Source organism: Artemia sp. Qi Xiang Cuo, chromosome 2 (assembly GCF_049724085.1).
Source record: "Artemia sp. Qi Xiang Cuo chromosome 2, ASM4972408v1, whole genome shotgun sequence".
Lineage (NCBI taxonomy): Eukaryota > Metazoa > Arthropoda > Branchiopoda > Anostraca > Artemiidae > Artemia > Artemia sp. Qi Xiang Cuo.
Genome location: NC_142795.1, coordinates 73,691,329 through 73,718,884, shown reverse-complemented (window position 1 = coordinate 73,718,884; position 27,556 = coordinate 73,691,329). Strand labels below are relative to the sequence as shown.

The 27,556-nt window shown below is 36.4% G+C and overlaps 1 protein-coding gene and 1 pseudogene across 2 annotated transcripts in view; both read left to right on the top strand.

Annotated features, from left to right (window-relative positions):
* The first annotated feature begins 1,555 nt into the window (after positions 1-1,555).
* Positions 1,556-27,556, top strand: part of trc (Serine/threonine-protein kinase tricornered) — a 67,388-nt gene continuing 41,387 nt past the window's right edge. For both annotated transcript variants that reach the window (XM_089103174.1, XM_089103170.1), the window contains exons 1-2: positions 1,556-1,791; positions 17,002-17,149. In XM_089103174.1, coding sequence (XP_088959300.1) covers positions 1,670-1,791; positions 17,002-17,149 — 270 coding nt within the window. In that variant the 5' untranslated portion in view covers positions 1,556-1,669. The remainder of the gene's footprint in view (positions 1,792-17,001; positions 17,150-27,556) is intronic.
* Positions 7,466-9,141, top strand: LOC148955600 (52 kDa repressor of the inhibitor of the protein kinase-like; annotated as a pseudogene).

The following is a 27,556-nucleotide window of genomic DNA, read 5'->3' as shown; positions in this document are numbered from 1 at the left end:
GGGGGTTGCTTAAAACAGTTTTGGGTTAAATGGGGTTTGAGTTGAATGAAAATTGAGTTTAATGATGGTCGAATTGCACGGAAGTTGAGTTGAGTAAAGGTTGAAATAAAGTGGGTTTGAGCTACGCGGAGGTTGTATTGAATGATGGATGAGCTGAATAATGCTGATTTTTGTATTCAGACAATATTTTTTATGAGCATAAAATACTCCTAGAAGACGACCCCCTTACCCCAAAAAAAACAAACAAGTCAATGGCATTTTAAACTTCCTCCAGATGAATATATATAATGTTTTGAATAAAAAAAATTAAATCTCACAAAGGGAAAACCAGGATTCCATTAATACCGATTTGGGGAATGACTTGAAATCAATTGGGAACCACTCCTGTGGGGGATTGATTTTTTTTCCGTCGGCGGGACAATCCTGAACTGTAAAATTGAAATAGCTTATAGGTTGTATTTTTTTTTTACGAGTGTTCTTATGTCTAAAACTTATTGGTTTTCTTCTTGTTTTGCTTATATTTCAGTTTTGTACGTGTAGTGTGTTTTTTTTTTGGGTACTGGGGAATATTACCAGTTCTATTAAACACATTTTTTCTCTTTGTACGACGCAATTATAGTTTGCTTTTTTGCAAAAAATAATTTATAAAAAACTTATCAAAACTAACCTTTCTAAAGAAAAGTAAACAACCATATTAAAACTTAACACAAACATAACTAAACTCCAACAATGATTTAAACTTAAAGCGGCCAGAAATTACTACAAACCATTGTTTGGCAACTGCTTGCCTTTTCACTCATAAGCTTTTAAAGGCTTTTGCGTCGTTCTCGCTTGATTAAAAACTGCATGTATTTTGAATAGTGTGGTTTGATTTGTCGAAATATCGAGTAGCCGAACTTTTATTTGTAGTGTGTTTTTCTTTTTAAGGTTGACTTGAGCTTATGGTTTAATTTTTGTTCGTTTTAGGATTGATTTATTCATCTATATTACAAAAGGCTTAAACGTCATAAGAGAACACTTCGGTACAAGTAACTGGTCTTCAGTTTCAAAATAAGTCATCTTGAATAACTCATTAAAAGTCTCAATATATTAACGACGAATTTTGACTTAGTACGGTCCCTATGTGAGCCCTGCAGTGTGTTGCTACATCCGGATTCCATCTCTAGGTTCCATATTATCCTATGAAAGATCTTAAGCCAAACTGGCCAGCCATGACAAAAAACCAACAAAGAGAAAAATCTCAATGAAAAAAAAAAAAACAAATGAGACGGCGTCTTTTCTCTCCTCTGGCTGCAGTCTTGTTTTTTGTTTTTTTTTACTGAGATTTTTCTCTTTGTTGGTTTTTTGTCATGTTATCCTGCTAGGGCTAAACCCACTGCCCATCCACTGGACTTAAAAGTCGGCATGAGAAGGCTTTACTAGTGATTCGAAAAGAAGATTCGGGTCTTTCGGGATTTCGGTGTAGCAAATAGTTTTTCATCAATCTTTTAGGGATTTCGAAAAATATGGACTGAACACGAAGATAACTGCTAGAAGAAACAAAAGAAAAAGAACCTAAATTTTGGAATTAGCTTAAGAAGAAGCTCAGTGTTGTTTAATAGTCAAAATTGAATGCTGCCGTAGGATCAAAATATTTTTAAATCAGTCTTCGGTGAGCTCCCTTTGCAATATGCAAGAGCCTATCAAAATGAATCCCAGTGAACACACAAGTGACAAAGCTATGAAAGCTAAATTAAGCATAGAAACATTTTACATTAATTTGATAAATCAGCACAAGGAAAGGAAGCAAAGGTAAAGATTAAATTTCAATAAATAGGCTAGTTACTATGCCAGTTTCTGTCTGTTTTTAGTAGCCATCCACCATCCAATAGAGCCCATTAAGATTCTAGTTAAAATAGATCTTAATGTTGAATGACCTAGGCTAGTTAAAATGGTCAATATATTTGAAATCATATTATTGAGTTAGGACTAAAGTGAATACACCATTTGATGCCTTTTTTTATGCCGATTATGAATATAATAAGCATTTCTATCAGAAATGAATTTCAGCCCCCCCCCCTATATCTGCCAATTCAGGGTTAGGTTAGGTTAGGTATAGCCTATATAGGGGGGGGGCTGAAATTCATTTTGGTCAATATATACGAAATCATATTATTGAGTTAGGACTAAAGTGAATACACCATTCGATGCCTTTTTTTATGCTGATTACGAATATAATAATCATTCCTATTGGAAATTCAAATTTAAGCCATTTTTGAGCTCTTGAAAATGACAAAAAATAGGGTGTAAAAAGGCTAATATAGCATGGAAAAAGGCTTAAAACCATTGTTTTAAACTTACTGTTTCATAATAAATACTTATTTTAATCCATAAGCACTGACTTTCCATGAGTAAGTTGGATAATCACAAGTATATATGTTCAAAGAATTCATTTTGCAAATATTATGTAGCCTATTTTTTTCCTCCTTATTACTTAATGTTCAAGAATGAGTTTTTGTCAAACCGTCGAAAATATTAAAGGATTAGGAGTGGGTAGGGTAGGGTAGGTTAGGTTTGGTTAGGTTTAATATTTTTGATGTTTTGTCAAAAACGCATTCTTGAACATTTGGCGTTAAGGAAGAAAAAAATACATAATATTTGGAAAATGAATTTTTGGAACTTATATACTTGTTACTCATGGAAAGTCAGTGCTTGTGGGTTAAAATAAGTATTTATTATGAAACAGTAAGTTTAAAACAAAGGTTTTAAGCCTTTTTCCATGCTATATTAGCCTTTTTACACCCTATTTTTCGTCATTTTCAAGAGATCGAAAATGGCTTAAATTTGAATTTCCAATAGGAATGATTATTATATTCGTAATCAGCATAAAAAAAGGCATCTAATGGTGTATTCACTTTAGTCCAAACTCAATAATATGATTTTATATATATTGACCAGAAATGCTTATTATATTCGTAATCAGCATAAAAAAAGGCATTGAATGGTGTATTCACTTTAGTCCTAAATGAATAATATGATTTTGTATATATTGACCATTAAAATATCCCCGAATAACTTAAATTGCTAGATGTCAAAAAATCAGTTTGGCCAGATAGTTTACATCCATTTCTTCTGAAAGAAGTTGCTGAAGACATTGCCAAGCCATTCTCCCAATTAGGTCCATTCAAAGTCTCCCTATGTACCAAGGAAGGGTAAATTTCTACCAAATCATATTATTGAGTTAGGAATAAAGTGAATATACAATTCAATGCCTTTTTTTATGCTGATTACAAATAGGCTATAACAATCATTTCTATCAGAAATGAATTTCAGCCCCCCCCTCTATATAGGCCTAGGCTATTCAGGGTTAGGTTGTAGAAATGTATACCCTGAATTGGCATATATAGGGGGAGGGGGGCTAAAATTTATTTGGTAAAGTTCTACCAAATCATATTATTGAGTTAGGAATAAAGTGAATACACCATTTGATGCCTTTTTTTATGCTGAATACAAATATAATAGGCCTAATCATTTCTATCGGAAATGAATTTCAGCCCACCCTTTAAACCGAACCTAACCCTGAATTGGCATATATAGGGGGGGGCGCTGAAATTAATTTCCAATAGAATGATTATTATATTCGTAATCAGCATAAAAAAGGCATTAAATGGTGTATTCACTTTAGTCCTAACTCAATAGCCTAATATGATTTGGTAGAACTTTACCTAAAGTTTTACCAAATCATATTATTGACTTATGCATAAAGTGGCTATACCAATCAATGCCTTTTTTTATGCTGATTACAAATATAGTAATCATTTCTATCAGAAATGAATTTCAGCCCCCCCTATATATGCCAATTCAGGGTATATATTTCTACAACCTAACCCTGAATTGGCATACATAGGGGGGGGGGGGCTGAAAGGCATTTCTGATAGAAATGATTATTATATTCATAATCAGCATAAAAAAAGGCATCAAATGGTGTATTCACTTTATTCCTAACTCAATAATATGATTTGGTAGAACTTTACCATTCATTTCCAATAGAAATGATTACTATATTTGTAATCAGCATAAAAAAGGCATCAAGTAGTAGGCCTATAGGCCTATTCACTTTATGCATAAGTCAATAGGCCTAATATGATTTGGTAGAAATTTACCCCAAGGAAGTGCCAACAGATTGGAAAACAACATTTGTTAGTAAATTTTTACCAAATCATATTATTGACTTACAAATAAAGGGAATATATCACTTGATGCCTTGTTTTTTATGCTTTTTCAAAATATAATAATCATTTTGGTTGGAAATTAATTTTACCCCCCCCCCTATATATACCAATTCTGGTTATATATTTGCACATTAGGGGGGTGGGGGTAAACTTCATTTCTGATGTAAATGAGAGGTAAGATTAAAATCCCCCCCCCACCCTAATGTGCAAATATATACCCTGAATTGGTATATAAAGGGTTGGGGGCTAAAATTCATTTCTGACCAAAATGGTTATTATATTTGTAAAGAGCATAAAAAAGGAACCAAGTAGTATATTCACTTTATTTGTAAGTCAATAAAATGATTTGGTAAAAATTTACCCATTTTTCACCCCTTTGTTCAAAAAGGAAAATAAAGCTATTGCAGAAAACTACCATTTTGTATAACTTCTGCTATTGCTAAAATTCTGGAAAGAGTGGTAATTGACTGTCATGAAGCATCTCAAACTTAGTGGGATAGTATTGCCCAGCCAACATGGTTTTGAACCAGGAAAGTCTATAGAAACAAATTTAATAGAGACTTATTATGTTATAACTGACCTAATTGATGAGACCTGATTGATCAATGGAAGTCTTACTGCTTGACCTTGCAAAAGCATTTAACAAAGTTCCACAGCAACACTTGAGCATAAAACTTCTTTCATGTAGAATTAATGCAGACCTTGTGTGCTGGATCTCAGCTTTTCTTGCAGATAGATTATGTTTAGTGGGACAAGCTTGATAAAGCTTATTGTAATTTGGTAGGCTATTAATAAATAAATAGAACACAGAGAGTAAGTCTTTTTACACGTGAAAGAGAATCAATCATCTCTGAGAGAAGGGGAGTCACCAGTGGTGTCCTGCAGAGTAGTGTCTTAAAACCTACCTTATTCGAAATCTATAAAAAATGATATTTTTCAAGTTCAAGTGCTTTTAATTTTCAAACTAATTTCACTCACTATAATACATTATACAACAGAAAAGAAAAATATTTCAAGAGGGTGCCTACAAAGTGAGTTACACTCAAAAACTGGCACTCTTAGAAAAAAAAAATCCTCACAGCCTCTGGGGAAAGGTCTTCAAGCTAAATTATTTGTGGTACTTGTGCATTATACCCACTCTTTTATATATGTTGAATGAGACAGGGCAGTTACCAGGAGAGATACCCAATCATAAAAATGTAAGATAATGGTTGGTTTGCATGTCAATACGTGGTTTGCTAATAGTAGAATACCATTTCTTACTGCAGTTTGTTTCATGTATTTCTTTTGTAAAGAAGAACTTGGAATTAGTCAACATACAGTAGTCAATTGGAATAACTATCTCTGTGAAGTGTGTGTTTTCTCTGTGCAACAGAAAAACTGTGGGAAAATTGGAGGAGTTGATTGCATAGTTGAAATAGAAAAATCCATGTCTTTTTTATCTGTTTTTTTTACCCCCTCCCCCCCTAATGTGCAAATATATGGCCCAAATTTGTTTCTAAACCATTCTATATTCATCCTATTTCATTTCATTAGGATTAACCAAACTAGCAGTATATAAAATAGTGGGTGTAATGCACAAGCACCATATTTGTTATTGGGAAACATGTATACATTTTTTGGTTGGGGAGAGGGTGGATTTTCTGCTTGGGGAATTTTCCATGGGAAGACTTTCTAGTAGCCATCAACCATCTGGTAGCTGCCCCCTCCTCTTCTCTTCTCTGTACCATCAACTGAATTCAGAAGACAAATAATACTGAAATCCTTTGAAACAAAAGGATCAATCAGTTTCTATGGTGATAGGCCTAAGGAAGATTGCATAAAACACAAAGCTCTAGTTGAGGAGCTGAAATGCAGAATAGCAAAGGGAGAGGGCTCATTTGAATGAAAATTAAAAGTTCTAGTGCCATTTTTATGTGACCAAAAGAACTGCCCCTTTTTTACCAAAGTTGTTCAGTCAAAATTTTGAGATAGCTATATTGTTCAGCATAGTTGAAAGGTCCAAATCTCTGTCTAGAAATAACATGACCCCCCACAGCCCCTGGGGAAAGGTCTTCAAGCTACAGTATTTGTTATTGGGAAGCATGCATAGATTTTTTGGTTTGAGAGAGTGTGGACTTTCCATGGGGAGGGAAGTTTCTGGGGGGTGAACTTTTCAGGGAAAATTTTGCACTGGGGTAATTTGCCCACATTCCTACACAAAATTTATTTTATTCATCTTACTTTCTCTTTCTCAACTCAATTTTGCATGTGGAGATGATAATAGTAATTGTCTATGGTAAATTTTCACCTGGATTGAATTTTCAAGAGGATCTCTGTTGAGGGGGAGCCAATTTTTTCAGCATTATTTAAGAAATAATCAAAAAATTCAATAAAAACACAAGTTTTTTCAGTTGAAAGTAAGGAGCAACATTAAAATTTAAAAAGAACATAATTATTATGTGCATGAGGGGATTGCCCCCCTTCTTAATACCTTGCTCTTTACACTAAAGTTTGACTTTGTTGCAATTCTTTAAAAAACAACATATGAACCCCAAGGGTTGTTTAATTAGAACAATAAGAAGCTTTTCTTAAAAGTACTAAAAAACTTTACTATAAGAGTGAGGAATTAAGGGGGCAATCCTCCTCATATATGTAACAGTTTCTGATTGTTTTAAATGTTGCTCCTTAGTTTCCATTGAAAAATACTTCTTTTTTTAAATTGCATTCAAAAGAGCTTATTGAAACCTATTAAAATAATTATTGGATTATTGTGCTTTTCTCCTGCTGCAATTACAAACTACAATTTCTCCTTTTACAGACAGAAGATTCTTAATATATTTGTCTGTCAGTATAAACTAACAATATTTTGGCTGATTTCAAAGGTTTTATTGGGTTGTAAGATTATTTTGATTTCCTTTTTGAAAAAAAAAATCCTTTGGATGCTCAGATTGCATTCAGTAGAGTTACTACTGAATGCACAATCATTATGATTGTGCTCAAGCACTAGTGTCTAGATTACTGATCTAGACATATTGTGTTAACCGTTTTTGATCATTTTTTGGCCTGTAATTACCCAATTGGGTCACCAGCATAGTATTAATCCATTTCCTGTCCAAATTTTTTGAGCTAACTGTTAGTTTTAAACAATCATCTGTTTGTGGGTGGTCCTTCCTTAGGGGATGAAGCAGTCATTCTTGCAATTAAACCCAGGCTTTTGCTCTTCCAGTTGACAGTCTAAAACCAAGTGTTGCTAAATATAGGACAAGTGTGACATGTTGAAAAAACAACAGAGTGTTCTCCAACTTTGGGGTAAAAAATTACGAATTAGCGAGGTTTACTCGGAAAAAAGTGGCAATGGTGATCAGCTGAACATTGCAGTTGTGACTGAGCCTTTGACTTCATCTCAAGAATCAATACCAAATGCTGAGGTAGTAGCAGACAAACGTGATGAAATAAATATTGATGTTGAGCTTGACATTGGAATCTTTTTTGAAAGAAGAGGTTCGGTTTCCGATGAAACAAAGTATAATTTACTGAAAAGGCATTTTGAGCCAGACAAGGACTATCCTTTTCCAGTTCATATCACAGGCTCAAAAACAAGGAAGTTTCAAGTTAGCTGGATGGATAAGTACGCTTGGCTAGTATTTTCTTAAGTGAAAAAAGGGTGTTTTTGCAAATATTGTGCTTTGTTTGCTTGTGATCAAGATGGAAGGGGGTCTCACCAAAAATTAGGGCAGCTTGTCCTGGAGCCTCATGTGAATTGGAAAACGCCCTGGAAGGCTTTCCTAAACATCAATCAAACTCTTACCATAAAGACGCTGTTGTTTGGGGGGAAAGTTTTCTGGCAACAGTGAGCAGGCAAAAGTCCTCTATAGTGGAAGTCTTGAATACTCAGAAAAGAGGTGAAATAGAAACAGAAAAAGGCTTTGTCTCATCACAGAAACAATACTGTTATGTGGACAGCAAGGACTTGCAATGTGTGGGGACAAGGATTTGGGGAAATTGACCTTTGTAGAGCCTGTAAAAAACAATGGAAATTTTAGGACCTTGCTATGCTGTTGGATGAACGACAGTCCAATAATGAAAGACGTGTTTGAGAAAAGTGCAGGCAATGCCCAGTACTGCAGCCCCAGAATTCCGAACAAACTAGTTGATATTTGTGGAAAGCTTATTACTGCAAATATTGTTAATCAACTGAAATCGGCTTGTTTTTTCACCATCCTGGCAGACAAGACAACCAAAATATCAAGGCAGGAACAGATGGCTCTAGGGCTTCGATTTTTGGACAGCAAAACTTTTCAGATCAGGGAAGGGTTTGTCGAGTTTGATATTGTTGAAGACTTGGGAGGGGAAAGCCTTGGTCAATTTATCATCAGTCAAATAGAGAAACTTGGTCTCAATATGAAACTATACAGGGGACAAGGGTATGATGAGGCTGCAAACATGAGTGGGCATTTGTCAGGAGCCCAGGCTTTTATCTCAAACAAATATCCACTCGCCAAGTATGTTCACTGTGTTGCCCACTTCTTGAACTTGATATTGACAGACTCAAGCAAGCTGCCTGATATCAAGTACTGTATGATGGTTATTTGTGAAACAGTTAATTTCTTTCACTTCAGTGCCAAGCAAAGCGCTGTCTTAAAAACCTACACTGAAGTCAATTTGAAAGGAGTGTGCAAAACTCAATGGGTCAAAAGACACAATGCAATACAGATGTCAAAGCAGTTAGTTGTTCCGATCTTTAAGGCCCTAGAAGACATAGAGACAAATGGAGACTTTGTGGCATTGTCAAAAGCCAGAAGTCTGCTCAATAACATCCTGAGCTTGGACTATATAGTGACCCTTATTGTGATGGATTTTTTTCTGGGGTAAACACTGAATTTGTCTAAGCTGCTGCAGTCAGAAAACATCAATATGGCTATGTGCATTCAGTGTGTCGAAAGTGTGAGAGAAATGTTTCAAGATACACGAAATAAGGTGGAGAAGTTTGGTCAGCTGTTTTCAGAAGTCATGTGCATATGCCAAGAACTGGAATTCTCTGTACTTATTCCTCAGTAGAGTTTGTTCATAATGTAAGATAATCCAATTACAAAAAAAAAAAAAAAAAAAAACAGCAGAAATTTGTATACTATCTAGGGCTACTACATCTGGACCCATTAGGGGGGATAACAAAAAAAATAGTAGAACAAAATTTGAATTAGATTAAGTATATTTGGGGGTTCGCCCCCTTGTCAATACCTTGCTCTTTACGCTAAAGTTTGGGTTTTTTTCCAATTCTTTAAGAATTTTGAATTGCAATCACCAGTTGTTGCAGTCTCTGACCCCTGAGTCTCAAAGGGTTTAATTACAATAAATAGCTCTTTTGAAAGTACTAAAAAACACTTTAGCATAAAGAGTGAGGTATTGACGACGGGGCGAAACCCCTCATATATGTAATAATTTCTGTTTTTTTTATTTTTAATGTTGCTCCTTACTTTCAGTTGAAAAAACTTGTTTTTTTAATTTAATTTCTGATCGTTTTTAAATAATGCTGGGAAATCCGGCACCCTGTTCACGGAAAATTTCCTTCATCCATGGAAAGATCCTCCCATGTAACCTTCTCCCCCTGACCCCTCCCCCCACCAAAAAAAATCCCCCTTGAAAACGTCTGTATATTTCCCAATAACCAATACTATATGTAAACAATGGGCAAAGTCCACAACTTGCAGCCCTTCCCCGGGAACTGTGGGAGATTAAGTCATCCTTAAAGACATAGTATTAGATTTTTCGACTACACTCGCCAAAATGGCTATCTCAAAATTTTGATCGGGTGACTTTGGGGAAAAAATTAGCGTGGGAGGGGGCCTAGTTACCCTCCAATGTTTTGGTAACTTTAAAAGGGTACTGGAGCTTCAATTTCCGTCCAAATGAGCTCCCTCGTAATATTCTAGGACCACTGCGTTGATACGATCACCCCTGGGAAGAAAAAAAAATAATTAAACACGCATCCATGATCTTTCTTCTGGCAAAAGAAATACAAAATTCCACATTTTTGCATATAGGAGCTTGAAACCATTACAGTATTTCTGTACTCTGATACGCCGTATCTGATGGTGTGATTTTCCTTAAGATTCTATGACTTTTAGCGGGTGTTTCCTCCTTTTTTGCAAGAAAGACAAATATTCTCAGGCTCGTAACTTTTGATGGGTAAAACTAAACTTGATGAAACTTATAAATTTTAAATCAGCATAAAAATCCGATTCTTTTGATGTATCTATTGGTATAAAAATTCCGTTTTTTAAAGGTTAGCCTACTATTGAGCCAGGTTGCTCCTTACTTACATTTTGTTACCACGAACTGTTTGATTAATTTAAAAAACTTTTCCCACGAAATAAGTTTTTCAAAGAAAACTTAAGAGCTCCATTAACCTTAAACCAAAAATGAACAGGAATTAATATCAAATAATCTTCCAAGCATAAAACTACCACAAATCACCATCAATAAAAAAATGGAACCCAAAACGAAAAGATTTTAAAATAAGTAATTGAGTCAAACTGAAAACGAGCAATAATTAACATGAGTAGTGTTACCCCCATGCCTTATCAAGACCAGAACATAATTTGCACTTTATTGAAAACAAAATAAATTATAAATGATTTTCCTTTTTTTTACTTTAATAAATAAACAATTATTACAGTACAACTTTAAAGAATAAATATCAGTATATGTATATTAAACTGACAAACCACAGTCATATTTTTTTCAGTAATGTACAAATGATGTTCTGGTCTTGAGAAGGCATGAGGTTTGTCAGCCCTACTCATGTTAGTTTTTGCTCGTTTTGAGTTTGACTCAGCTATTTATTGTAACTTCTGTTCGTTTTGAGTTTCATTTTCTTTTATTGACGGTGATTTGTAGTAGGATTATGCTTGGAAGATTATTCGACTTTAATTTTTGGAGATTTTTGGTTTAATGGAGCTCTTTACTTTTCTTTGAAAAACTTGTTTTGTGGAAAAAGTTTATTATTTAATTCTAAGTGAAAAAGTATTGTTTAATTTAATTTTATACCTTCTCAAGTTGACCTGAAAAATAACACAATACTATTCCCAAAAATTGTGTCTATGCTCTTTAAAAATCTGGCTACACTTATGCTCTTTTGATTTGTTTAAATTGTAAGAGTAGAAGTAGTAATAACAGTAGCCCTGAAAGTTTCAACTTAACACCCCCAGTCATTATTGATATATTGCTGAGGTGTTAATCATACACACATTAGTTTTAAAGCAACACTTATTTTAAAACCATAATGGGCCAATTGTATAATAGTGGGAGGGGGTTTGACATACCGAATATCCCTAGAAACACAGTTACTGGACTGTTCTACTATGCTGAACAAAATGGCTGTCTCAAAATCTTGACTGGATGTTTTTGGAATATGAATGGGCTTGGGAGGAGGGCTGCTTGTTCTTTGATCTCTTTTGACTCATTGAAAGGACACTAGAGTTTTTAATTTCCAATTGAATTAGCTCCTTTAAAAGTTTCAATGATACTTCTAGCTATTATACAGCAGTGTTGCCTGTGATATTGCTTATATGCCCCTTTGAAACCTGCATGCACATAGTTTTTTCGTTTAATTGAAACTCCCCCTAAACGTTTCACCTTAATACCCTTAGCATCATTAGTTACAGTTAATATAGTGGTACTATTAATAGTATACACATAGGCTATTGCCTTCTGGCTAGTTCAAAATCTGCCACAAGTAACCCTTAAAAATCAACCTCAATAATGCAAGTTGTTCTTGAAATATTGTTTTGTCATTTTTTTGAAAATATACAGGCTCATAGTTTGTTTTGATTTAGTTAAACATCCTCCTAAACATTCCAACACATGCAGAAAGTTACAACTTAAGACCATCAACCATTCCTGAAGCATTTCTGATATGTCCTCTTGACAACCTGTGTGGGCGTAGTATGTTTTGGCAGCAGAATTGATAATAGTAGCCTTAGCTTTAGTGGCAGTAGTAGTAGTAGAAATAGTATTAATAGCAGTAGTAGTAGTAGTAGGAGTAGAAGCAGTAGAATTAGGATAGAAATGTTTCCTTTTGGCTAGTTCAACATCCCCCACAACAAGTCCTGTTAGTTTCAACTTCACAACCCAAACTGTTCCTAAGATATTGGTCTTACGCCCTTTTGACAACCTGCATACAGACGGCGTGTTGTGATTCAGTTCACCTTCCTCCCTCAAAATTCCCCGAAAATTTCATCTTCATACCCTTAGGCATAGGCTAGTTGTAATAGTTGTCACAGTAGTAGTATTGGTATTACTAGTAGTAGTACTAACGTGTTGCCGTTTGGTCAGTTAACATCCCTCTCATCAAGTCATGGAAGTTTCAGCTTAATACAGTGAGCCATTGCTATGACATTGCTGATATGTCCTTTTGATAACCTGTATATCCATATACTTCTTGAAATTTTCATCTTAATGCTTGTAGCCTTGAAAGTAGTACTAGTAGTAGCAAATGTAGCAGTGATAGTAGTATTAATGGATGCGTGCACATATTGAATTTTGGTCAGATGATTTTCCCTTTTAAGCATTCTCTGAAAGTTCCAATTTAAGACCCAAATGAATTCTTGAGATATATTCTTTTGACAGTGTGCATGCACATAATGTCTTTTGATTTAGTTCAAATTTCCCCTCAGAATTGTAAATGTAGTAGTGGTGGTAGTAGTGTGGTAGTAGTGTGGTAGTAGTAGTTGTAGTGGTAGCAGTAGTAGTGGTGGTAGTTGTAGTAGTGGCCAAATATGCTCAGTCATTTTACAATGTTCCAATATACTCAGTTATTCCTGAGTGACTTCCTTTTGACAATCCATATACACATAACGTATTTTGATCTAGTTCAACACTCCCCTCAACATTCTCTGAAAGGCTCACCTAAAAAAATACTTTCGTATTTTTGGAAAATAAGTTAAAACATGCAGACCTTTTTCAATAGCATATACTATATGTAAAGAATGAACAAATTGCCAGACTTACAGCCCTTGCCCTGTGGGGCAAGGACTGTGGGGAAGTTGACATCCAAAAATACATAATTACTGGACCTTTCAATAATGCTGAACAAATAGCTCTCTTGGAATTTTGATTGGATGTGTTTTGGGGAGTTATGGGCTTGGAGCAGGGCTGGTTGCCCTCCATTCACTTTTGATACTTAAAAGGGGCACTAGAACTTCCGACTTCCAATCAAATGACCCATCTGAAGTTCATGTGACCACCTGTTTCATAAACACCTTATATGCTCAAGGGTATAACTTACAACCTTTCAATCTAAAATTTTTTAACATATGCATTAGTTTAGGGGAAAATAAAGCGTGAGGGGGGATGCTAGTTACCCTCCAATCACTTTCTCTTAAATAATACACTAGAACTTCTGATTTCCAAACCAATGAGGCCCTCCGAAGTTTATATGACCACCCTTTCCATCGAAACCTTATATGCCCCCGGGGCATAAGTTAACAATCCTTGTCCTGGGGGCTGTGAGGGGGGGGGGCGGGTTGTCATCCTCAAAGAGATAATTACTGGACCATTCAACTATGCTGAACAAAATGGTTATCTCAAAACTTTGATTGGATGTGTGGGGAAATGATAGACCAGGGGGTCTGGGTGCTCTCCAATCAGTTTAGACTATAGAGAAGAGCACTAGAACTTTCAGTTTCCAATCGAATGAACCCCTTTCGAAGTTTCTACAACAACTCATTCTAAAGTGTCCTGATAAAAAAAAACTTTGTCCATATTGCTCTTTGCTTAGGCAGCGCTGTTGTGCTGCTTGTGATAATATACTAGATAGCATTCAGCACTGCTGGCGATCCATAAAAGAAGGCAATTAAACTCATAAATGAAGGAAAATAAACATATAATTGCAATTCCTTTGCAGATTGGGATAAAGAGCAATAAAAGATGGTTAGATTTATAGAATACTAGAATAGAGTCCCATGTAAACAGCAACCCATTTGGCCATTAATTACATTAACTTAATCCCACTCTTGGCACAAGTATAATCAGTTTAGGTCATGGTCACTGGCAGGAAGGAGAAAAGATCCCCCCCCCTCTTTTAAAAAAAGGAATATTCTAAGAATTACAAAAATATAAAAAAAACAGGAATTATTCCTACGTAAATCTTAAAACAAAGCTCCTGATAATACTTACCCTCCCTCCTCTTCTGTATTACTTGCTCACTGTGGGTGTAATTGATTTTCCATTGCCATTGGTAGCTTGAAACAATTGCATTTTGGGGAGTGTCATAAAGTCTTTCAGACAAAGAGCCATAAGGTGTAGGGTAGGTAGGTAGTAAACTCATTAGTAAAATTCTTGATGAAGGGCTTTGACTATCTTGGTAAGAAGAAGAATTAGGTGAAGGAATATTTCAAGAATGGACCCAGAGTCTTAAACATTTTATAAACTTAAAGTCAATAATGTCATAAAGTGTCAGAATAGCCTATAGTAAAGGCCATACGGCTCCAGTGTTTTATTATTTATTTATTATTTTTTACTTTTTCCCAGAGGCACTTCATATGGAATGGGTAGTCGTAGAAACTTCAAAGGGGGCTCATTCGATTGGAAATTGAGAGTTCTGGTGCCCTTTTTAAGGGTCAGAATTGACTGGAAGGCGACTAACATACCTTTCACGCCCACCATTTCCCGAAACACATCCAATCAAAATTTTGAGATGGCCATTTTGTTCAGCATAGTTGATTTCCAGATATAAATTATGTTTTTGAGGAGGACATTCCCCCATAGCCCTCAGGGAAAGGGTTGTAAGTTATGCCCAGGGGGCATATAAGGTTTTTATAGAAAGCTTTGTCGTAGAAACTTCAAAGAGGACTAATTCGATTGGAAATTCAAAGAGCTAGTGCCCTTTTTAAAAGTCGAAAGTGATTGAAGGGCAACTAACCCCCTCTTACGCTCACTTTTTCCCCAAACACATCCAATCAAAGTTTTGAGATAGCCGTTTTGTTCAACGTACTTGAAAATTCAGGAAATTAGGTCTTTGAGGATAACAACCCCCACCCCCACAGCCCTCAGGGCAAGGGTTGTATGTTATTCCCTGGGGGCATATATGGCTTTTATTGAAAGCGTTGTCGTAGAAACTTCAGACAGGGCTCATTCGATTGGAAATTTAAATGGTTAGTTCCGTTTTTAATAGTCGAAAGTGATTGGAAGGCAACTAACACCCCTTCCACGCCCACCATTTCGCCAAACACATCCAATCAAAATTTTGATATAGCCATTTTGTTCAACGTAGTTGAAAGTTTCGGAATATATATGTTTGAGCAGGACACTCCCCCCATAGTCTTCAGGGCAAGGGTTGTAAGTTATGCCCTGGGGGCATATATGGTTCTTATGGAAGGAATGCTCGTATAAACTTCAAAGAGGACTCAGTTGATTGGACATTGAAAGTTCTAATTCATTTTTAAAGCGTCAAAAGATATCGGAGGGTAACCCGCCCCCCCCCCCAAATCCTTTTTTCCCAAATGTATCCAATAAAAATTTTGAGATAACTATTTTGCTAAAAATAGTTCAAACATCATATAACAAAAATTCCGGTGTCAACACAACTCCCCAGGGCCCGGGGGCAGGCGTTGTAAGTTGTGCCCTAGGGGCATATATGGGTCTTATGGAAGGAATGCTCGTATTAACTTCAAAGGGGGCTCAATTGGTTAGAAATTGAAATTTTTAGTTAACTTTTTAAGAGTCAAAAGAGATTGGTGGGCACCTAGCCCCCCCCCCCCCCTCCACGCCCTTTTTCCTCAAACCCATCCAATAAGAACTTTGAGATAGCCTTTTTTTTAAATAGTTCAAAGACCATATAGCGAAAACTCCAGGGTCGATACAGCCCTTCAGGGCCCGAGGATAGGCGCCGTAAGTTTTATCCTTAGGACCAATTTGGTTCTTGTGGAAGCGATGCTCGAAAAAACTTCAGAGAGGGCTCATTTGACTGGACATTGAAAGTTTTAGTTCAGTTTTTTAGAATCAAAAGAGATTGGAGGGCACCTAGCCCCCCCCCCTCCACGCCCCTTTTTCCTCAAATGCATCCAATAAAAATTTTGAGATTGCCGTTAAGTTAAAAATTGTTCAAAAATCAGAAAACAAAAAATCAGGTGTCAACACAACCTCCCAGTGCCTAGTGACAGGTTTTGTAAGTTAATCCCTGGGGCATATATGGTTCTTATGGAAGGGATTCTCATATAAACTTAAGACAGGGCTCGATTGATTGGAAATGTAAAGTTCTTGTTCACTTTTTAAGAGTCGAAAGAGATCTGAGGGCAGCTAGCCCCCCCTCCCTCCACGCCCTAAATGCGTCAGATAAGAATTTTGAGATAGACATTTTGTTAAAAATAGTTCAAAGTTCAGATAACAAAAACAACTCCGGTGTCGACACAGCCCCCCAGGGCCTGGCGGTAGGAGTTGTAAGTTATGCATTGGTGGCATATTTGCTTGTTATGGAAGGGATGCTCGTATAAACTTCATAGGGCTGATTTGATTGGAAATTGAAAGTTCTTTTCCCTTTTTAAGAGTCAAAAGTGATTAATGCTTTTAAGGGTTCCCATGATTGAGAAAATTTTTCCCCCTTGGATAGTTATTGTAAACAGTTTTAGGGAAATCTTTTGGGTCATTTTTTAATGAGCGTAGAGGCTCCCTCTCCTATGACTTACATTTATTACACATTTATTACAAGTATATCTCTGTGTATTGCTGCTGATATTTTAAGGGCTCTATTTACTTTTGTTATCTGCCTTTTTTGTATGTTACACTATTATTATTTTTTGTCATTTTGTAGGCTTGAAAAACTGGAAGAAACATTAAGAGACGAAAAGTTAACAGAACCTCAAAAAGCAGAGTTGAGACAGCAGCATGCAATTAAAGAAACCGAATTTCTGAGGTTAAAGAGGTCTAGACTTGGCGTTACAGATTTTGAGCCGCTTAAGGTATGTAATTTTTTTTCCATTTTCTTGTCTTTTTTTGTGTCTTTACTATCTCAATTTTATGATGAACATAACTTAGCATAAGAAGTGGATTATTTTATTAAGTTAAAATTGATAAAGTTTTCTGTAAGAATCAGAAGAATTAGAAAGAATTTAAATTGAGTAAGAATTATTATGAATGAAGAAATGAAACCTAGAGTGAATATAAATTAAAATAACCATGAAGCCAAACTTAAAATTAAAATTAATTGTATTTATTAATGATGTTAAAGATGACGTTACAGCCCTCAAACCCCTAAGGAGGATAGAGTGTTATTTGTGCTTTACGGGAAACTGAATAGTTTTATTTGGTCAATTGTTTTTCCATTTGAAAGCAAGAAATTGTTGACAAAAATAAACCCTTTTTAACAGTGGCGTATCCAGGATTTTGTTTCGGGGGGGGGGCCGTCAGTCTACCTTTTTATAGCAGTCATGTGAGCAAGAAAATTATCCATCATAGTGCAAGATTTCAGGCGGGGGTAGGGGGTCGGGTAGCTAGGTAAAGAAATTAAAAGTACACACTTTTCATGAGTATTTCCAGTTTTAGAATTTTTTTGCTTGAGAATGGATGACAATGTTTTGCCAACAAAGTCAGAATTCAAAAAAAGTTAGAAGCAGTGAGAGTTTCTATTTTGGGCGAGTAGTTAGTTTGGAACTGCCACGAAGCAGCAGAATTTAGAAAATATAAAATAAAGAAGTGCATTATTCCTTATATTTGCCTATGGGACCCTTGTTTTAGAGAACCAAATAAATAAAAAATAATATTGTATCAAAGGCAATTGCCCAGAATTTGGTTTTGGAGGTGTGGGGCCTCAGTCTACCTATTATAACAGTCATGAAAGCAAGAAATGTATTGATATTAACAATCTTTACAGAGGATAAAGCACAATTAAACTTTAAAAAACAGAATCAACTACACTTAGAGAAACGAGCAACGAAAGACGACCTAACCTCTCACAGTAATAGCCGTCGGTCTTTTTTGGCTGCAAATCGATCAAAAACTTGGTCAGCATCAACCTGGATATCGTGGTTCAGGGTCATGTGAGCTAGTCTTTTCAGACGCTCCTCGCCCGTAGAGCTTTGCAGATAGGTTTTTAATCGCTTAAGATAGCTAAAACTCCTCTCAGCAGATGCGGTAGTCACTGGTAATGTCCGAAAAATCATCAAAAGCCTTCGAATGTATGGGAAAAATCTTGCATTGCATGACGCAAGAGTCGAAGCAACAGTTGATGGTTTCTCAAACATTCCGAGCCACTTCTATTTCCAAAGGACTAACTCACTTTTGAGCGCACATCTACCCCTGTGAAATCCCTCGTAAACAGCAAAAGCATTCACAAATTCATTAATATTTAATAACTCGTTGTTAGCTGGCAAAAGCCTTCCGATTTTGAAAGATGCCTCCTGATGGCGCAAAAATCTTTGATCAAGTTCTTCAATAAGTGAAGCAAAGTAAGGCTCGAACAATGAATCGCGATAAAAAACCTTGATGGACTCATTATCGTTGATGGACGTTCGGCGGATAGACCTTGGAACAGCCGGAGCCACATTTACCTCTTGTGCAAGCTCATAGGCTTTCTGAAAAGTTGTTTCAAAATCATTTTGTTTTGACTGCAGTAAAGTATCAGAACATAGCTTAATATGCCGACAGCACTCAAACTAAGTCTAAGTCTTCGGCTTGCAGCGCCTTAGAGACAGAGAGTATTATGGCACTAACAAACTCTAGCATAGCCAAGGTGAACATAAAACTAAATTCGGTTGCTGCTGAAACCAATACATTCGCTTTTGAAATAACTTCCGTATCGCACCGTATGCTACCAACTATTTCCTCAAGTACGGAAATAATCGCACAATACAGACATAAAAACTGAAGCCACAAAGAAAGCCACAACAGCATGGATCTTTTTATTGGTGTTATGGACCCGTCAGAAGTCTTGACAAGACAAAACATAGAATTCTTCATGTTCGTCACAGGCTCACTAACCCAATTTTTCTCAACTTGGTGTTTCACAAAGTGAGCAATCACTGGCAAATCTTCAAAGATGCCTTCACTTTCCGAGCCCGATTCAGTGTCAGTCGCGGAAGTCTTTTCCTGCTTATCGGACAGAGTATTTTCCTGTGAGTCATCGTCTGAGTCACTATTGTGAAGTACAGAAAGACGAACATTCGGTACTTGGTGACCGAAAGCAAAAAGTACGTCGTCGGGTATCAAGGCTTCCATTATTCGCTGGCTTTCAATACGAGCTCGCCCTAGCTCGAGCTTGATTTCATCGTTCCCGGGCAAAGAAAAATCGGAACTGACAGACACAACACTAATGGATCTAACTCGCTTGGCCTTGGGCAAGGACAACTGTTCATTAGAATATTGAGCTTCAAAATCCGTTATACTTTCATATCAACGAATTCGATGTAGAAGTTGGAGGAACGAAAAGTTTATTACAGTACTGTAAGTGCTGGTTTGAGACCACCTCTTACTATAAAAATCTTCACATGATTGGCTGTTCATGTCAGAGAGTTTGAAAAGACGTTCGAGCCCAAGCCGTTTGAATTGACGAATGAGAAGCACTAGGGAATGCATATTTATCTCTAGGCAATGGTAAAGGTTTGTGGTAATAAAATTCTCGTTCAAAGCATAATGTCTACTTTTTAGGAACCAGGATTTCCAATGTCGAACGCAGTAAACAACACGACCAAGTAAAGATAACCTCTCAAGAGGAGAAAGTTTGCCGTCGTAAAAAAACGAACCGTATGCTTTCCATAAGCCAAAGATAAAACTGTGTTCCTTCGCGTCCAGTAACACGCTGTTTCAGGTGTGCCGGAGGCACAGCCGGAGGCACGAAGGAAGGGACACCTGCGACGGTCAGTTATTAGCCCCTCAGTGGGAGCATCATGTAGTGTGACCTCAACAGTAAAGTACCAAGAAAATGATCTCTACCCAACTGTTCCAAGGCTTCAAAGATTGCCCTTGAATCGTTAAATTACTCATTTTATTATTTATCTCGCTGTTCCTGGACAAACATCAATTTTGGCAATTAAATCATAATCAGAACATTTTTTCTCCCGATTTTACTAATGGTCGCAAAAACTCGTTTTCCTCGTAAAACTCGTAAAAACTGAAAACAATTAACTTTTGTTAATTAAATTATTTGCGTATATGACTTGTTTGGTAGGTAAAAGTTTGCCCCCCCCCCCTCAAAAGTATTTAATTTTAGAGACACGGCTAAAAGTTCTGGAACGGCTCTAAATTATCAATTCACACGGTAAAATTGCCGTTTTTGCGAGATTCTACTTTTTGTTTCTGGAAATACGGGAATATGAAGGTATTTCAACATTAACCATTCTCATAGTTACACAAAAAATAGAATATAAAATGAATGAACTAGTAATAATCCCATTTTGGGCTCTAGAAAAAGATTAATTTTCAAAAAAGTTTGATCCCACCCAAATAATGATCATTTTTACTGTTTGCTTTAATTGATCATAGCTAAGAAAAATTCTTACGAGAAGATTTCCAAATTTAATTTGGTCGTCTTCAATCTAAATTGGGAATTGCACTTAATTACAAGTGACACATGCGTGCTTCAAAACCCACTAAATACAAACTATTGTCAGAATATTAGTAAACTCCTTACCGTCATTGCTGGTTTTTGCAAGCTTTAAGAAATGCTTAATGCTGGGCTGGTGTCGCTTCATTTTATTTCTTTCCAATCACGCGACCGTTACGTTTAAATGCTTAGCTTACACTGGAATTATAGCACCGTTTGAATGAACTATCGCCTCTTAGTCTGATTCCTTATCGCAATTCCTTCATCGGAGAGAAGCTAGTGCTTATAGCTCTGAGGGTTAAATAGTGAGAAAAATTTCTTGACTTGTTTGATTACAGGAGGCGATTGCACGTTTGATGATAAAATAATGATATAAGCTTGCCGGAGAAATGGATAGCCATTTAACAAGAAATGAAAAAAGGAATGGGTGTTGCAAATAACTTAAAATCGTGAATATTTCAGAACTTACTATATTGGCACTTTAAAAAAAAAGAAGAAAATAAATTTCGGGGGGGGCCCCTCCAGGCCCCCCTGGATACGCTACTGCTTTTTAAAACAGTAGAACCTAGAAAACTGTAACAAATATTTTATGGAAACTTTTACCACAAATCAGTTGTCACGACTCGAATTCCCTGAAAGGTTAGTTCTATTTGCGCTTTACTGAAACCTAACTAAATATCTTGAAATAAAAAAATTAATTTAGCCAATTCAGAAAATTGTAGTGGTTCTAGGAACCTTTAGGCCTTCCTCTCTTTTTTTTTATAATAAAAAACCCACATCCTCTCCCCTCAGTGACGACAAATTTTAAATTCAAAATACACCTAATTTTCACTTTAAACGTCACCTACTCTTATTTTTATTAAATACCAGACGAACTGGACACACTTCAAGTGTGTCCAACTTCAAAAAGGGCTCATTCGATTGGAAATTGAAAATGTTAGTGCCCTTTTTAATAGTTGAAAATGATTGGAGGGCAACTAACCCCCCCCCCCTCCCTCACGCCCTCAATTTCCTCAAACACATACAATCAAAATTTTGAGATAGCCATTTTGTTCAACGTAGTTGAAAATTCTGGAAATTAGGTCTTTATCAATCAATCAATTAATTTATTCAATCAATAAACTCAACAAAATACACTTCAATATAAACTCCCCTGTAAGGCTCTATGGCCAGGAAAAAAACAGGGGAGATACAAAAATGAAACAAATACATAAAAAACAAAAACATTTTCAACATCATACATTCACACCTTTAAGAGACTCAACACAAGAAAAAAAATAAACAAGAAAAAAAAGTCAAAAACTGAACAGGGGACTACCAAGCAATCAATTTATTCCTCGTGGACTACCCTATGATCAATCAATCTGCCAGTTTATTCAACCAATAAACTTACGACAGAAACACTTCAATATAGAACCCCCCGTAAGGTTCTATGGCCAGGAAAAAAACAGGGGAAAAACAGAAATGGCATAAATACTAAAAAAAAAAAGTATTTTCAATATAATGCATTTCAACCTTTCAAATACTCAACACACACACACACAAAACAAAGAAGAGAAAAAAAAAACAATAATTAAAAGACCCAAACAAAAAGCAACTTTTATGAGACCCCCCCCCCCCCCGAAACAAAAAAAAGATGTAGGACAATCCAATAAATTAGACACAATTCCAAATATATATTTGAAACCAAGCCACAAAAAATAATATACAAACTCAGTACCCCTCACAACAAACGTTTCCAACCCAGGCTTGGGTACCCCCCCCCCCAAAAAAAAGTAATAATAAAATTAAAAAAAAATTTAAACATGAAAAATCAAGACATTAAAAAAAAATTAAAATTCTTTTGAAACTACCAAACGAGTTACATTCTTGAGCTGACTCAGGTAGGCTATTCCAAACGATATGACAAGCAGTTAATGGATTAAAGTCAGACCTCACCGATAGAGTAAATAAAATATTAATATTCCTTGAATTGCGAAGATGATGCGAAGACCTATCAGTGACGAAAGGAGGAGTAGTTTGAAGGCCTGTGGGAACATTACCATGAATTTGATGAAAAGTGAAAGACGCGCACGAAAGAATGTAGAGAGACTGCAAATCTAGTAATGGGCTAGTTGGGTTGGGTGTAGAACAATTTGTTTCTTGTATAAGCCTTCTTGCCTTATCATATAACTTAGAAAGTGGTTTCAAAAAAGAAGAGAAAGTTGACATCCATATTGTAGGGCAATAAGAGACGTAGGACTGAACTAAGCAATGGAACAGAATTTTTAAATTGATCCATGAAAAATGACTCCTTGAGATCTTCCATATTAATTAGTCCAATATGATGCTTGAATGAAAGGTTTTCATCGAGAAGAATACCGAGAAATCGGACATATCGTGCCTTATGTCTACTGAGAGAGCCCCTTGAAAGTTGGATATTAGTTAACTCAGGGCACGCCAGAGAAATACGTGAAAAAATTAAAAAACTTGACTTAGCAACTTTTAGGGAAAGGAAATTTGAATCAACCCAGCCCATGACTCTCTCAAACAGGTCAATTAATTTGGGAAGCATCTCACACTCAGTGCTTACTACAGTACCAATAGTATTGTCATCAGTGAAAGCAATGAGAGTGTCCACGTCCTGTAAAAATGATAGTTTTTTTTTAGCATTGAAAGATTCAGGATGACAAAGAAACTGTAGGTTTTTGATTCTTAACCGCAACTGTAAGGTCATTAACATAAATCAAAAACAGAAACGGTCCAAGAACAGAGCCTTGAGGAACACCAGACTCAACTTCAGACGAAAAGCGAGAAAGGGAATCTGTGGAGATAGTTCTACCTGACAAATAGGAATCAAGCCAAGCATGACCCTGTCCTCTTACACCATTGTGTGATAGCTTATACAGCAGAATCTCATGAGTTAAAGAATCAAAAGCCTTACGGACATCTAGGAATATAGCTGCAGGAATCAGACCAGAATCAAGCGCGGTGTGGAGAAAATTTAAAAGAGCTACAAACGCATGCTCCGTAGAATGTTTAGCTCGGAAGCCAAACTGAAAATCATGAAAAAATCTTTTGGCCTCTAGAAAAGCAAGTAGACGGGAAAGCATGGTCTTTTCAAAAAATTTGTTAAAAATAGACAGCAAAGATATAGGGCGATAATTGGCTGGATCACTTCTTGGTCCACCTTTATATAAAAAATTACTCTAGCTCGCTTAAGAGAACTGGGGAAAATCCCATTTTCAAAAGAAAGATTTATAAGCTTTGTCAATGGATAAATTATTGAACGAAGAATGAATTCAACTACCATAGTTGGAATACAGTCAGGGCCAGACGATGAAGAACCCTTCATGCTATTTACAATCCTGGCTACTTCAACAACAGAAGCAGGATATAACACCATCGATTTGAGACAAGGCGGACCAAGATAAGATTTGTAATCTGGTTGTGACTGTGAAGACCTGACTGAAGAAGCAGTGGTTTTCCAATATTAGCAAAATATGACGTAAATGCTTCTTGAACAGATGGAATCCCTCAACAATCACATCACCAACTACAAGATTTGGAGAGATAGAAGGAGCCGGAGAAGAACGTTTTAGGACGGAATTGATCATTTTCCAAGTTTTTCGAATATCTTTCCCACAATCCGAGAATTTTTTGGAATAATAAAGGAATTTAGCCTTCCGGCATAAAGAATTGAAAACATTCCTGTAGAGTTTGAATTGCTGAAGACATGCAGCATTCAAAGATGGCTTTGCTGACTTAAAAGCTTTCCAAGAATTATTTTTTCTTCTCAAACTCTTTAGAAGACCAGGGGTCATCCATGGGTTAAGAGGAATAGATCTTTTTGACCTTGAAGTAGAGGGAGACAGAGCACATACGTCAAAAATAGACTCCTTCACTGTCTCATAAAATGAATCAAACTTTGAACAAAAATCGTTATCCTCACCAAAAATATTCCATCTCTTCTCAGCTAAATGGGATCTAAGGCGGATCAATTCATTCAAACCAAACCTAAAAGAAGCTGAAGCAGATGCTGGAGTGTCACTATTCAATGTTTTTTCAAGGATAAAACTTGAAAATACAGGAAAATGTTCTGAAATATCACTCATTACAACAGAATTCCGAACCAAATTAAGAGACGAAAAAATATTATCAATTAAAGATGCTGACGTATCAGTTACACTTGTCGGAATACAGGTTGTTGGTAGAACCCCAGCAGTGACCATATCTGAGAGAAAATCCACCGTAGTAGAGGATGACATGTCAATTAGATTTAAGTTAAAGTCTCCTATTATTACAAGTTCACATGGACGTCTGCCTATTAAATTCAAGATCTCATCAAGGACCTGAAGAAAAGAAGGAAGGGTCCACTGGGAGATCTATAAACATTACCAATTATCAAAACCTTATTTTTTAATTTAATTTCAATAAACTGGGATTCCAAAACCCCTTCGTCATTCCTTGACAGATCGCTTCGAACAGTATAGGGAAAAATATCAGAAATATACATTACTAGTCCACCCTTTGCCATCCTTCTGCGATTTAGTCGCTCCATAATCTCACATAATCCGATAACATCGGGTCGCCTATCAAAGACTATCTGACTCAACTGATCAATCGATGAGCATAGACCCTGATTATTAAGTTGAAGGACCGAAAAATGATCATCTCGTCTAGTAGCCCACTTTAAATCAGATATTGACTAGTAATTGATTGGGAGATATTTAGGGAATTTCTTTTAATTTGACCAATAGAATTATTAATAATACTCAAAACGTCTAAGGTTTTTTTTTGTAATTGAAGTAAACGCCCATCAAGGAAGTAAAAATCCCCAGAGCCTGAGTTAAAAAAATTTATATAACTTAAGGAGTTTATGTATCAAACCTGCACTGCAACACACAAAATAAAATAAATAACAAAATAAGTAAGAGGCTATAAATAAAAAATAAAAATAAATAAATAAAATCACAACAATCATACCAATACTGCAATACTGCAAGATACTAAACATACCTAAAAAAAACACACACACACACAAAATAAACAGCTTATTTTTAAAAAACAAACAAACAAACAAATCATAGCTTCTAACACAAAATGCAATCATCACTAGACCCTATTTTCTTTATTGCTGACCCTATACTTGGCTTTGCCAATATATGACCCAGATCTGACAAAGTATTACGTGGACCGTAAATGCCTTTACCCGCATTCAAAATGTCCCGGCGACGCTTTGTTAGAGACTCCGATATACAAATAACAGTAGATGCAAGTCTAGGTTTTGTTTTAAACACTTTTCGGCTTACATCTTTGCTTTAATATGTAACGATGATCGGAACAACTCTAGTAGAAAGTTCTTCAGTACATGGGGACTGATTATTCAGGTGGAAATGGTATTCATTGGTTAAATCAGAAGGCGAGAGTTCAGTCAGAGACATTTTGCTGTTCAGAATTTGAGGTATTGCCGTGCGACTTTCCACACTGGGTAACTGTTTGGCTCCATGAAATACAAGGCTGTCGAGCAGAGACTCCTGATCAAAATCATCCAGCTTTGTTTCAATTCGAATGATTCTGTCCTCGAGACTCTCAATTTGAGTTCTCAGACCCTTTAAAGCCTGCTCAATTTTGGCAAACTTCGGATTAAACTCGAGAGTGGTTGCATCATAAACCTGGATGATTATAGTTCAGCAGGCTCTTTCATTGACCTTCAGGGGTGGCTCGAAGCACTCAGGCCAGGGGGGGGGATGAGAACCCCCATTTAAACGACTTGTAGATCATATTCTACGACTCATCATTACCTATTTCTTTTGTTTTTTTTTTAGTTTGAGTTTTTCTACTAAATACATTATACGCCATGTGAAAGCAAGAATGTCGTAACTGACACCCCTAGTCAAAATTGAGTTACAAACCCTACCAGAGTTATTTTTACAAGCTTTCTAGTGGTGTAGTTCGTTTTGTTGTACGATGCCTCCCGGCTGAGTAGACAAAAAATTCAACTTTATCGTAAGTGCATGTTTTTCACTTGTTAAAAGCGGAAATTGTCGTAACTCACCGGAGAATTAACCTCCGGTCAGTTACGACATCAAATGAACAAAGTGCTGGATTTTCGGCAGGCCTCCAAGATCTATAAATACGCTAATGTTCCACTTTCCAAAGCCGTGTTTTCAGGCTCAGCGGGTTCGAACACTGGTCGCAGGGGTGGCTTTACGCACCCAGGACAGGGGGGGGGGTGATAACCCTCATTTAAACGACTTGTAGATCATATTCTACGACTCGTCATTACCTATTGTTTTATCATTTATACTTATCTACGGGAACAAAGAAGGACACAAACGGAACACTACATGCGCAAATACACAACTAAGAAAAGCTTAAATCTGGATTCGCCTCTTCTTGAAAATGGACCAACGCTGAACAATCTTGTTTAAGTCTACACCATCGGTGAGGTCTTTCTCACTCGCCAACAACATGAGGGAATCCAGTCGAGAATCAAGCATGGCAGTTCTCAGCCAATTCTTCACAAACTTGAGTTTGCTGAATGTTCTTTCGGCAGCTGCAACTGCAACAGATGCAGTCGCTGCCAATTTGCAGAGACAACTGGCTTGCTTAAGCTGACGGTTCCGGCGATGTCCTTCCCCAAGGACTTCTCTGAAGCAAGCAGTGCCTTGGCAAAACTAGAGCAAAACATCAAGCTCTACTTGAAGAGCAGTAGCATCTGGAGCTTTTTCCTGGTTTGGGAAAAACTTTGTTGCTTGCTCAATATCTGCAACTGAGATACTTTTGTTCAAAGGAGGCTGGAGTAAGGTGCAAAATGACAAAAAATCGGCAAGGCAAGCTCTGAGAT